The sequence below is a fragment of the Cyprinus carpio genome, chromosome B3 (genome assembly GCF_018340385.1).
Source record: "Cyprinus carpio isolate SPL01 chromosome B3, ASM1834038v1, whole genome shotgun sequence".
Lineage (NCBI taxonomy): Eukaryota > Metazoa > Chordata > Actinopteri > Cypriniformes > Cyprinidae > Cyprinus > Cyprinus carpio.
Window position 1 is genome coordinate 20,586,721 of NC_056599.1, and position 14,469 is coordinate 20,601,189.

A 14,469-nucleotide genomic window follows, 5' to 3' on the forward strand; every position below is an offset into this window, starting at 1 on the left:
TGGGAACATGACATTTATATTTCATCTCTAAGAGTATGAAAAACATGCATGCCTTACAGAGGTCAGTAAAACTCTAAATCACACACATTTGACTCTCTTTCTCTCGCTCTCTCTCTCTCACACACAGGGAAAGCAGCCCTATTTCATTTATACGCAAACTGCATGTAGCTGCATGTTCTCAGCACAGCATGTTGCTGCAGAGTCTCACATGAGCATGTCACACTCACATTATGGCTGCTGTGATCTATGGTTGCCAATGGTGACAGAAGCTTCCTCTCAGGCATGAGCTAGGCTGGGCTGGGCATCAGGGGGTCCCCACCATAGATACAGAAAAAGCTTCAGTTCATTGGGTCCCACGGCCCAGCGCAGGGAGTCACATGGTACCACTATGACCAACCCCCCCCTTCCTCTCCCTCAGAATCCAAGTGGGGGAAGGGAAGGAGAGGAGGGAAGTGGGGATAGAAAGAGGGAGGGTTGAGTTGGAAGCATGAAGGCAAGGTGAAGAGTGTGAAGCAAACAAACCAGTGAGAGGGAGTCTCGTATCCTCCGCCGTAACGGAGAAGAGGAAATCATAGCCACAGCCCTGACCCTGTGCCTTTGCTTTAGCACATAGCCTGGAGCAAAGGATAACAACAAAACCAGACAGACAGAGAGAGAGAGAGAAAGTGACACAGATAATAGGAACACTCCGGAGCATTTGACTGGATAATAGGCTGTCGGAGAGGGAATGCATCTCAGTGGCTCATCTTCAGGGAGCCTCCCGGCTATGTAAGGACGTCTGTGGATTTTTGTAAGGATTGCTTAATTAGGGAGGATACTGAGGGAATACTACACTGAGAAGCCGGAATAGTGTGCCATGAGTGGGAACAGGAGGCGGAAGAGGGATTGCTGAAGCATGGAGCAGGTGAGCCATATACAGCCTGTGTACTATTACACAGAACAAACATGTTTCCCATTTCATGCCAGTGATGCTTCGGGCGAAAGCAAACAGCACAGCAGGATGCTCGCATCAATCTCTAACAGCAAGACAACCCTCAATACTACAGCGCGGCTTGCTTTTAATATTTTTAGCTTATTCTGTTCATGATTGTCTCTTTGTGATGCTGATGTCATTCAAAGAACATCCTACAGCATTTCGTCGAGAAAGGGTGTTGGTATCAGAATCACCATTTGATCTGAATACAGTCTTTGCCGTATCACTGCTTAAAATCAGATAAGAGTAACCTTAAACTCTGCTTTGCATGAAAGCGATGCACCTAAAACATGAGCACGCAGATACTAGTCCAGACAAGTATATCATATTTGATATCTGCAGATTTAGGTAAGCATTGTACTGATGTTTAGGGTCATTTTGCACTTAAAGAAACATGACAGATTGTTTTAGTTTAGTCAAAATTGATTAACCCCAGTGGGGAAATTACTAGGGTTACAGAGGTGCTTCTGTAATCACACACATAAAAAATTGCATGCTAAAAATATTGGGTTACACTTTATTGTAAGGTGTCACGTTACATGTACTTACTATTATAATAACAATAAATTACGCATAATTACGTGCAAGTAACCATAAGACAAACCCTAATCCTAACCCTAACCATATAGTAAGTACATGAAGTTAATTAATATTACTGTAACAAGGACACCTTAAAATAAAGTGTAACCATATATTGGAAAATAAAGATTTACATCAAGCTTTCTCAAACTCGAAGAGCTCAAAAAGCTGACGATGGATTCACAAATACAGATTTTACAGACATTAAACATTCCACTAATACATAGCTAATATTAAATGTTGATTTTGAATGGTCTTAAAGGGTATATGATTATTAATTTATATATAAGAATTAATAGTAATATTGATTACTTATATAGTATTTATTAAATATTGCTACTATTATATATATACAAAAGTAAAATGGATGACAAGCGAATGGATGTTTTCATGCAGTGACACTAAAGAGAAACAAGGATGCTGATTCCCTGGGCTGAATTTTCTGTCTCAGTCTCAATAGTATTGCTCCTTTGGGACAGCCGTGCGTGTGGGAGAAACATCATGACACTGCATTCTGTTTGCGTTTCAGCCACATTTGAATGGCATTTAGCAAAATATTTATTTTATTTATTTTATCATATTTATATTTATTTTATTTATTTTAACATATTTCCCTCTTTAAGTGGGTTGCATGCTGTTTTTTCTCGCTCTCCAGTGATGAATTATTCATGCACTCATTCAGCCAGGGACATGGCACGTTCTCAGCCACATCTCGCTCTGGGCTAACGTCAACCAGGTGATGTCATCCCCATGCAATAGTAGGGATGTCATTGAATAGGACAGTTGTATTATTAGAAACATTACTTTGTGTGAATGTATGTGAGAATACGAGGACATGTGAATACACAATACTTCAAAAACAGCGGCACCACTGGAATATAACATGTCTGTCATTATATCCCTTTATCTGTGTGTATGTGTGTATCAATCATCAGCATTTTTGAAGTAATTTATCTGTTTAATGACATATTAGTTTGTGACATGATCCTTAGCTTGATTTATGTTAATATTGTGGTGCGGATGTTTCATATAATATCTCAGATTCCCATTTCCCCTGTAGATTTATAGTGTTTGACTTTCAGAAGTATCCCTCATGTGTAATTGAGCGTTACGAGAGGAATAGGAAGAGGCTGTTATGGGCAGAGCTGAACAGGGACCTGATCCAACCTCCAAATGTGTGTTTATTTGTGTAAATGCATTGTCATGGAAAAATGCCAATGGGCACTAACAACTAACTACAGTCCACCATGGACTGAGAATAACAGTAGATCGATAATACGAAAAAAGTAAAACACTTCTCTGCTCTAATTGGTGCAGGGTAGTATAAGGTAAAAGATAAATGCTTCACACACTTGACATTTTCCCTGGACTATGATACAGTCCAGAACGTGTGTGTGTGCGTATGTGTGTGTGTGAAGGTTGTCTCATTGATCAGGTGTATGGAATGACTGTAGGACAGTAACAGTAACTGGCTCTGTAAGCACAAGTGCAAACCTACTAAAAATAACAGCTGAGTTCATCCTGCTAGTTTCTTCTGATCTGTTTGCAGCTCCTTCTTGTCTTAACATCATCAAAAAGCTGTACATGTATCTATGATATGTATAAAACAGCTTGGCCCATGAGGCAAGACACTGCTGCAACTGTAGTCAGTAATGTAGAAACAGACAGTTGACTCGAGCTGGTAGTGTGCTCATGGGATAGAGGGATGTAGTGACCATTTGACAGGTCAGTATTTATTGGTATCTAATATGCAGCAATTATTTGTAATCTTTTCTTTTTTTAATATAATTTCACTCTATCTTTGACTTTTTGGCTCATGACAAGCCTTCATATTAGGTGTGTTCAACTTCGGCTGGCTTTACCAATTGGTGTGATTTGCTTCTTGCAGTCAGGTTTATCTCTGAGTGAAACTTGCACATTGATTGATTTCTTTATCTCAGATGATGTGGATTAGATGCAAGATCTGCCAAATAAACAGACATTTCAGATGTTAACATACATCAACAGAAACATTTTATTCAGTTCTTTTTGTACTGCTTAATACAGCTTCTGTATGTTATAGAAGAATAATGTTCAACATATTATTTAAATACCAATAAAGTGGAGTCTATTCTTATCAGTTTCATTGGTGGTATTGGAAAAAGAGAAATTTCTAGCATATCCATATTTTCTTATTTTAGATTCTCCCCACCAGCTTGTCTTAAAGAACTAGTTTTACCATCAATTAAAATTTGCTGCAAATTTACTCACCCTCAGGTCTTCCAAGATTAGTTTGTCTATAAAATTTAGCATTAAATAACTTTTTTAAAGCAATACTATGTATATAGGACTTATATTTTAGCTGAAAACGACAGTTTGAAGTTAAAAACCTCTTGACTTTGTTTTTCACAAACATTGAGCTTTTGACTTCTCAAGATATTACTTGATAGACTGTAGTTGTGTGGATTACTTGTGAATTATTGTGATGTTTTTATCAGCTGTTTGAAATCTCATTCTGGCGGCACCCATTCACTGCAGAGGATCCATTGAGTGATACAAACAGTGCTATTAGACAGTATATTAGTACACTTGGAGTGGCGCATTACTTGTCACATTACAGATGTAAAATGGCTTGCCAATGGATCCTTTTATGAACAAACAAAAAATAATCTCTACCAAGAGACTTTATTTCTTCCCTTGCTCTGACTTTGACTCAAGTTTTGGTCTCATCTTACATGGGATTTGTTTTCACCAAACTGTATACGAGCCATTTTTAATGTGTCTAGGGAATGGCTACAAATGTACACAGAATCTGTGAGATACTACACTGCAGAAACTGCAGATGCTCCAGCAATATCAGCATTAAATCATTCTAGATCAGCACTCAGACAGCAACACTTAATAAAACAAGTTTCCATTTGATGTAGACAAGGAATTTACTGCAAGGGACAACCTTTAGGCCATCTTTCTTCTGAAGGCTCACCACAAGACAAAAGAGCTCTCATGTTGTCTGGATGAGCGTTTTATTGACATTACAGCTGGAGCTAATGAGCTGTTACTTCATCACTGTCCACCAGCCCTGAACTGCATATATGAGTGAGATAGAGAGAGAGATAGATTGAGAGTTGTCTTGCACTCGTTCCTCTCTGTCTCATTCATATTTTCTTCCTCTTGTGCCCTCTTCTCCACCCTTTCACATCCATTAGCTCTTCTATTCTGCCTCTGTCATTTATTTCATCCCTCTCGTGGCCATAATGCGATATTTTTGGGTTTGGTATCATGCTGGTTAGATTACACAGATTATGGATTATATTTGGAGGGAAATTCATCCCACTCTGCAGTTAGTGGGCAGATGGCTGAGGTTTTGTGCTCACCGAAGCAGATGTTTCCATGTTTAATCTGCACGTGTTTCCACGTGGCAGCAGAAAACGGCCTCATATTAGCAAACTAACTAACATTATTGATAGATTTATAATGCAAACATTGTTTTTGTAGTTGCAGTAAATCACGAGGGAGGTTACGGGGCAAAATATTGCTCTTAAATGGAGCATGGACTGTCTGGCTTTGAAGAAACTGGCATGTACTTCTAAGATATGTTTTACAGATGACATGCTTTCTAGATCTTAATGTATTTAACAGAGTCAGCTCGCTTTAAAGCAATGCCTGCAACCAGTTGGATTGAACAGGGTATTAGGTTATTTGTAAATGTTGGTAACATCTCAAAGGAGCTCATTTGATGAACTTTAACCCAAATGTAGAAACAATAAAAAAAAATAGCATCTAATATCTATTTTCTCAGTGCTGAAATCATTTCAAAACCACTGTAATGCATGTATGGATGTTTTTGAACATGTAGGGGTCATACAGAGGCATAAACCCTTTGGTGTTTGACCTTTAGCCCAAAGGAAGTGATGTAAAGAGAAAGGAAATAGTGGTATGTATGCTATGCCACATGTGAATTATGAGGAAACAGGACGTTAGTGCTTTACAAGCACCATGAGATGGTCTCGGTGACCAAAAACAGCCTCAGTATCCTCATCACAGCTCATAAATGGAGAAAATGGTAGTTCATGCAACACAATACAGTACAATTCAGAGCATTTCCTCTCAGTCCAGTTATTTTTACCTTTTAGTGGTTTCTACTTTCCTCCAGGGATAATATAGCACAGTATCACAGATGTTTCTGCTGCACATTCATATATTCATACTATATATAAACACTGCTTTCTAAGGGCCTCGAAATACATTAAATATTTATAGCAAGTAGTCAACACTTGTATAATTAAGTTTTTAATCTAAGTCGGAGTTGAGTAATTGTTGCTGGTTTAGTTTCTTTCTCTCTTTAGCCTGGTCATTTGTAAAACACTCAGAATGTATCATATCAGTCTTCCACAACAAAGCACAACGTCTCTTTATCACCAAAAAAACCGAACAACGTAGATTTACGACAGGTTGTAGGGACCACAGAAGACATGGGGTCGTGAACCCTGTGACCCCTCCCTCCTCCTGTCCCAGACCCCTACAGTGGGGTTCAACCATATGAGTCCATATTAATCTGGGACTTTCTATTTAAACCTGGAAATACACAAAAGGCTTTGGGATTTTTAGAAAGTATAAACAAAGAAATATTATGATGTAAAATGAGGTCATTTAATTAAATGAAATTAAATCAAAGTAAATGAGCGACACTGATCAAGTGCCTCTTTGTACAGATGGTCAGATGTTCTTCTTCTCAAAAAAGCTCAAGTTGCTCTTTGAATCATCTCAAATCATGCTGGATCATATGACCATCAAATTCAAATTTAAACACCAGCTTGTGGGGTTCATGTAGCTTGAGTCCTATTGTTATTAAAGCAAATACTGACACATTCAGAAATTCATGTAATTGTTATGATGATAATATAAATTCTAATGTAAAAAAGTGCTAAATTAGAAATATACAAAATTTGGGCATTTTCATTATGGGACTCTATTCGAACCCCACTGTACATCTTCTTAAAGAAACAGGAAAGACCCACACAGCTTGAATTTAAAGCATAACATTAGATCATTACATAAAAACACAGTAGTACTAAGTGTAGTTTTTACAAGCTAGCTGCCGGGCTTTATTACGAGCGCTGCATGGATGATGATGATAATGATGATGATGATGAGAGAAGCACATGGGAAGGACTCTGCTGGAACCATCTACACACTTGATTTAACAAATGTTTTGCTACAATGCGTAAGAGTGACTTTAACATAAAAGTAAATAAAAAGAAAAAGTTTTTTTTTTTTTTTGAGCCCAAAAGAGCTTAATAAGCAAAAGGGGAGCAGAATGGAAATTATGTGAAAAATAACCTTCATGTGGCTGTGTTTTGGCACAGAGCTCCAGTTTCCCAGTCGCTGTATCTCCTCTTATCTTGTGGCTTGCAGGGGTTATTGGGATAATTTGATCTGGTTTGGTGGTAAGAGAGGATAATGGGCACTGGAGGGGATTCTGAGCTAAACACTCTCTCTCACACAAGCACGGGCATATACACACCACAAATTAAAGTTAGGAATGGAAAAAAAAAGTAAAACACAGATGCATTGCCAGAGGATTATACCGTTCAAACGTTTGAGGTGGAAATTTTTTTTTTGTTTGTTTTTAAAATAAGTCTCTTATGTTCACCAAGGCTGCATTTATTTGATCGAAAACACAGTAGAAAACAGCGATATTGTGGAATATTATTGCAATTTAAAATACATTTTTATTTTAATGCATTTTATATATATTATATATATATATTTTATTTTTTATTTATATTTAATATATTTTTCTTAGATGGCAATGCTGAATTTTCAGCATCATTACATTACATCATTACAGTGTTCAGTGTCACATGATCCTTCAGAAATCATTCTAAATATGCAGATTTTCTGCACCAAAATAAATAAATAAATAGTACAAATATCACTACTTTTCAGGCTATTCCACATATTGTGGCTTTAATGGGACCATTACTGCCTTCAAAACTCATATAAACACAAAATCAGCAAAAAGATCTCCTGCCTCGTTAGATTTATGTGTTGAAGAAAAGGAGATTTGAGTATTGCAAAAGGTTCTCTCTTTTTCTTTCTGTCTCTCTAATGACAGCCACATGGGCTTCTGAGGCATTGAGTCAGTGGAAGGGCCCAGAGCCATGTTCTCTGTGTTTTCTGCTGCACCAGCAGTGTGTTTCTCAGTGCCCTGAGGACGAGAAACTTTAAGGGGTCATATGATGCGATTTCAAGTTTTCCTGTCATTTTGGAGTGTTACAAGCTCTTGGTGCATAAAGAAGATCTGTAAAGTTGCAAAGGCTAAAGTCTCAAATCCAAAGAGATTTTCTTTATAAAAGTTAAGAGTCAACCACATCCCCCTAAAACGGCTCGTTCTAACACGCCCCCACATCTCTACGTCACCATGTGGGAAGATTTGCATAATGCCACCCAAATGTTCACACAAAGAAAGAAGGCGTCACTTTTATTCTTGCTGTTGCCGCCGCCGCCCTGTTGTGGATGTGGATTGTGTATTTACAAAACTGTTCCAGAACAGTTCAACCTAAATATTCAGATGTGTGCAAGGCTGTTTCTATAAAGTGGGGCAATTCCAACTTTGCAAGGACAGTCTGGCGCTTCTGACTCACAGCCTGTAAGTACATTTACATATTTAAATAATTTGCCACTGATGATTCAAACGTGAGTTTTGAGCAGTAGAGTAGGCTTGTTTTGTCTGTCGTTTCTCTGAGCACAAATGCAGACATGGTTTTATGTTTACACAGCACTTTTCAGAACGATGAGCTTTGTAAAAATCAGAGTTTCAGAAGGCAGGGCATCGAGGAGAAACAAAAATAATGTGTTTTTTAAACCTTAAACTGCATAAACACATTGCATTACACCAAATACACAAAATAATGTTCTTTTTAGCAATGTCATATGACCCCTTTAAGGTGCTGGCTGATGGTCTGCAGCTTTCCAGAACTCCCTAACTCTTCAATTCAATATAGTTCAGTTTAATCAACAAGTCTGCATTCAAAAGAAAGGTTTTGTTTTGTCTTTGTCCCGCTGTGACCTAATGTACTCCACCAATGAGTTTCTTAACTTGATCTAAGCAAGCACAGAAGTGAGGTCACTGTTTGCCATGTCTCCAGGCAGCTTTGTCAATGTGCCGCCGGTCAGCCAATAACAATGAGCCAGCTTGAGTCGACTTCCTACTGTATATTTACTTGACAGTCATTTCACACCCAAGTCTTCCCGCAAATCAAACTAACATACCAAAGACAGGCAGCTTCAGTTCTTCAAGGAAGTCAAGACAGAAAAACACAAACATGAATGCTTTTGTGAGCTATTTTTATTCATTGTTTCTAAGTAAGAAATTTAAATCCTGCATTGCATTTTTCTGTGGTAAAATGAAGCAGTGGCCTTTAAATCAATACTACATTTGCTTGTCTGTTTGCCTGCATCTCGTTGATTGATCTGTCATGACCACAGCGTGACCTGCAGAGACTGAAGCCCCTATGTTTAATCATCACATTCTGCAGGTTGCATTGGCTGTAGTTCCCAATCTGTAACCTCTGACCTCTCCAGCTCTCATTTCCCTCCATGCATGATTCATAAACATCCCATGTTGTGTCACTCTTTCAGAGAAAATTATTTTTGCCATGATTTCTCTTTAGTAAACCATTGATGAGTCAGTACGAGCCAGAATAAACACTAAAAAAAATTCCATGGTAATACCATGTTTTTAGTAACCATGGTTTTAGTGCAAGTCTGTCAATCAGTGCAAGTCAACTACTAATAATTATAAAATCATGTTTTCAGTGTTCATGTGTTGTATGTTTACTGTGCATTTGCGGTATATATTTTAAAATATAGCTTTAAAATATTTTTATGGCAAACAATAAACTTTAAGTGTAAAATTACTTTATTTTTTAATATTAATTTATTATTTATACAGGTAATTTTTATATTTAATATGCAGAGTTGATGCTTAGTCATTTATTAATGAAATTTGTATTTAAGCTGTTATATATTTATATATATAGATTTTTTTTTTTAAACGTTGTTTTCTAATTTTTGACCAAGTAAGATGAAAAAAACATTTTTTACCCTTTAAGGTTAAAATGCTACATTTGTTCCTCTTGGGAAAGAATGGCTGTTAGGCTACATAAGCTATAAAGTTACTTTTTTTTGACAGTGTGTTTTGGACATGTACCATGGTTACACCATTAATAACCATATGCAAATGTAACATGATGATACTGAATGTATCATTTATGTAGCCTATTATGATACTGAAATGTATTTAATGTGATTTTTACATGGTAGCCCAAGAACACTGGCGAAAGACACATATAAAACCCACTGTTCATACTAATCATTTAATACCACGCTATTATCATCTGATTCCATCACTTTACCATGCTCATTTCTGTAACTTGCTGCTATTACCATATAAAGCCTTTAAAGCAGTTGTATCTTTCTCTCTACACGCGCATACTTTACTCACCTTCCTATTTTCTGTTATGTCTTTTCGTTCCCGTCTATCTATTTATCTGGGTACAAAGAGGGCTTTGTTTTCCTGGCCTTGAACGCACCGCGCTCTGGCGCCCGTCACGCGTCCTGCTACGTCACAGTTTCCGAACGAAAACGCGAAGCGGCGTTTCGCGTAATAGCCGCTAGAGGACGCGCCGCGCGCCACTCGTTACCACACACACAGAGGAAGGCAGCGTGTCGTGCTGTAGTGGGACAGGCCAGTGGAGGAACTGAACGGATTTGCATCGGGGCGAGGGAAGAGGGAGGGCACAGCGGGCAGCCCAAACAACGGGAAAGAGGCGAGAGGACGGAAGAAAACTGGATATGTGAAAGCCACGGTCCATGATAAATCGCTCAAAGCAGAATTATTTTATACACATCTCGCGACCCCCCCGCCCCCCCCAAACCCCCTCTCGGTATCCCCCTGGAAAACAAGTTAAGCTGTCCAATGAATGGAGTTGCATTTTGCCTTGTTGGAATACCTCCGTATCCAGAACACGAAGTAAGTGCAAGACTTTTCCTCACTATAACTCAAAGCGCACTGCGCAGCGGATGCTCCGCAAATGTTTGTGTGAAGTCGTTGTGTGTGTGGTAAACACTAGTGTTGTATTAGTCAGAGAGCATGATTTCCTAAGAGGATTAAGTAGCGTGGCTACAAACAGATGACACCGCTACTACTACAGGAACTCTTTTTAACCGCGCGCTTGGGTTAATGAGCGCGTTTTACCCCTCGGCAGCTTATGAAGCGTGTATTCACCGTGATAAACGACTGAAATGGTCGTACTGTAAGATACAAATCACATTCTTGTTGTTGTCAACGCTGGTGAGCTCAGGATTCAGCTGCACAGCCTGTCAATCAATCAGTGCACAAGTCACTCACGTATTTATCAATGATTTAACTACAAAATCACGAGTTCAGTCTGTTGATATTGTTTTCTGTGCATAAATATCTCAGAGTTTTTTTTGTTTTTTTTTGTGGTAAACGATAAAGTTTAAGTGAAAATGCTCATCATACAGAACCTTTTTTATGTCTAATGTGCAGAACAGACTTTTCGTGATTATTAAATGTAAAAGTTAATAAACTGGTATTACTTAAAACTTTTTTTCTCCATTTATAGCATGTAAAAATATCTGTTACATAGAAAGTTATATAATTTATTCCAACAGTACATTATTATTATTATTTAAAACAACTGAATTTATAGATATTTATAGATATTAAAGAACTGATATAGGTGAAACTGATTATTGATTTATACCCTAATATCACATTATAATATCACATATCACAATATCAAATATTCAGTGTTTTCTAGTATAGATATTACATAAATTGAGAGTCAAAATAATTTTCTAAATGACTTTGATGCTGTCTGATCTGCTTGACTACTGACGGTTTTAAACCTAGAAAATGAGTTGTCTGTTTTCTTTCTGGACATGTCTCTCTCCAGCAGGCTGCTTGTCTTCATATGTCTGTTTTTATTTATGAGGAGGGAAATAGGAACCGTTTATTTGTAAACCACTGTATATCTGAGTGAGAGAGTGTGTATGTGTGTGTCCATGTGTGTTTGGGTGTGCACCCGCTCATTACAACATCACCCAGGGCAATAGCTTTATTGTACGTCTCAGATCTTTTCTGTGTCATAATTCTTGTTTTACAGTCAGAGGTTTTCCTCTGCTCTTTTATTGGACCCTTTTTAGATGCTGATTTAGACATGTTATTTAGCTATAATCTATATTCAGAGGTCATTGAGCATAAGACAAGTCTGTAGTGAATGCTGTAAAGTTAAAATCACTCAAATTTAATGGTTTGCTTTAAAAAAAAAAGAGCTGCGATACTATAAATAAGTGATAATGTTTCAGCATTTTGAATTCAGGTGTAGTTATTTGGGTTAGCCATATAATTCTTTTGTTTAGTTTAGACTACTTCCATTACGTTATGTTTCTGAACTAACGAATGTCCAGCTCAGAGGTACAAGCTTTCCATGTGCACTTTTTTTTTAAGCATTTGAAACCTGACAAACGTTTTTTTGTGAGGCGTTTTGTTTGAAAAATGGGATTGTTGTATCTTTATTTTGAATACTTGACACTCGTTTTAATGTTTCAGAGATTCTGTATGTTAATAGACCTATCAGGGCTGTTGATTTGTTCTTTGTTTTTTGTTTTTTTCATAAAAGGTATAATATTATAGTGGCATAATAATCACAGAGTGACGGTAAAGTAATTTATGTGAGGAATTGAGTTTGTGTGTTAATGTGACATGAATGTTCCCGTGACATGTCCCCAACCCACACAGAGAAAGAGAGAGGGAAGATAATATTTACAGAGAACACGAAAAAAGATCAGGGAGGGAGATTAAAGACAGATGCTATTTTCTCATTATGGTCCCAAATACACTTGATAAATATAGTCTGGTGTTGTTTTGCTCAGAGGGTGTGGTACGAGTGTGTGTGTGTGTGTGTGTGTTTGAGAGAGAGAGAGTGAGTGAATGTGCTGCTCTCTCTCCCAGTCATGCCTAATTGAACCCTGATTCAATTATCACAAAGCGGTTAGGCAGAGAGGAGAGGAAGAAAGATGGAGAGAGAAAAGAACAAGAGAACACACCTCACTTCATTTAGAGAGATCAGCAGACTGCATTTAGTGTTCACAAACATCAGATCAAAGCAGTCAGTCATACGCACGCAGACTCCAATGAACACATTCAGAACAATTGTTTTGTCAGTCTGTTACTTAATTATAGCATGATCTATATTATGTAATTATCTAGTTATTTAATTTGCATGATCTATTAATCATGCAAAGAAACATTACACAACTGTGATTTCCCCCGCTGCTTTAAAAATGCAATTCATTGCTAATTCATCAGAAGAGTCAGCCTAGAAGGTCTGATTCAAGCCTGGCGGTTGTACATGAGCAGTTTGTGCTTCCTGGCCTTTCTTGTCTTATGTATTTTGACATTCCCTTCACAATCACTTGTAGTATGGAAAGAGAGAGAGAGAGAGAGAGAGAATGTGTGCAAATCTACAGACATAATGTTTAGGTCTATGAGAGAGGAGAGGGTGAATGTGAGAGTAGAGGTCCATTAGCACTCAGACACTGTTTGAAACATCATCACACAGGCCTCCGGAGCTGCTTTACACACTCAACTCACTCTCGTTGTTTCATTCTATATTCACTACTTTTGGTTTGGTGCATTTTTTTGTTAATGTTTTGGAAGTCCAATATATATATTTTGGAAGTCTCTTATGGTCACTGCCATTTATTTGATAAAAAAAAACAGTAAAACAGTAATGTTGTAAAATTTTAGTACAATTTAAAGAAAATGTTCTCTATTTTAATGAATTTTTAAACATGATTTATTCCTGTGATGCAAAGCTGAATTTTCAGCAGTCGTTGCTCTAGTTTTCAGTGTCATTTTCCTTCAGAAATCGTTTTAATAAGCTGATTTGGTGCTTAAGAAACATTTATTATCAATGTTGAAAACAATGGTGCTGCTTCATATTTTTGTGAAAACCATGCCACATTTTTGATGGGATTCTTTGATGTATATAAAGTTAAAGAGAACAACATTTAAGCCTGTTTAAAGTACAATCTTTTATTAGCATTATATCTTTACTGTCACTTTTGATCAATTTAATGTGTCCTTGCCAATATTCAGTGCGGTCTAAATGTCTATAATCATTTTGAAAAGCTGTGATTTTTAAAATGTTAAAACTGTAAGTTAGTTAGGAAATAAAATAAGAAACATTTCACATTCTGCAATGCATAGGTCACTAATCTAATAAGTAAATGAGTGACATTGATCATCACTCTTTGTACAGAAGGTCAGATGTTCTTCTAGTTGCTTTTTGGATCACATCAAATCATGCAGAAGAGCATGATCATCAGGTTTGATACAGTTGTGGTCCTGGACCACAAAACCAGCCATAAGAGTCATTTTTTTAGTATAAATTTGTTGAATAAAATAAGCGTTCCATTTATGTATAGTTTGTTAGGATAGGACAGTATTTGGCCAAGATACAACTATTAGAAAATCTGGAATCTGAGGGTGCAAAAAAAAATCAAAATATTTAGAAAATCGCCTTTAAAATTGTAAAAATTAAGGCATTAGCAATGCATATTACTAATCATAAATGAAGTTTTGATATATTTATGTTAGGAAATTTACAAAATATCTTCATGGTATATGATCTTTACTTAATATCCTAATGATTTTTGGCATAAAAGAAAAATTGATCATTTTGACCCATACAATGTACTGTTGGCTATTGCTACAAAAATATATCCGTGCTACTTCAGACTGGTTTTGTGGTCCTGGGTCACAAATATGGATGGATGGAAAAAGAGACAAGGAAAGAGGATAGATGCAAAGATAGCCTGATAGAACTCCTTTTAGAAGATAC

At 37.1% G+C, this 14,469-nt stretch overlaps 1 protein-coding gene across 2 annotated transcripts in view; it reads left to right on the forward strand.

Moving 5' to 3' along the window:
* The first annotated feature begins 448 nt into the window (after nucleotides 1–448).
* The window catches only part of LOC109045977 (rho GTPase-activating protein 23-like), a 64,430-nt gene continuing 50,409 nt past the window's right edge, over nucleotides 449–14,469 (forward strand). The window contains exon 1 of one of the 2 annotated variants that reach the window (XM_042720186.1): nucleotides 449–904. In XM_042720186.1, the coding sequence (XP_042576120.1) occupies nucleotides 896–904 (9 nt within the window). In that variant the 5' untranslated portion in view covers nucleotides 449–895. Of the gene's footprint in view, nucleotides 905–10,248; nucleotides 10,569–14,469 lie in introns of those variants that run through there. The other variant, XM_042720185.1, reaches the window with a different exon arrangement.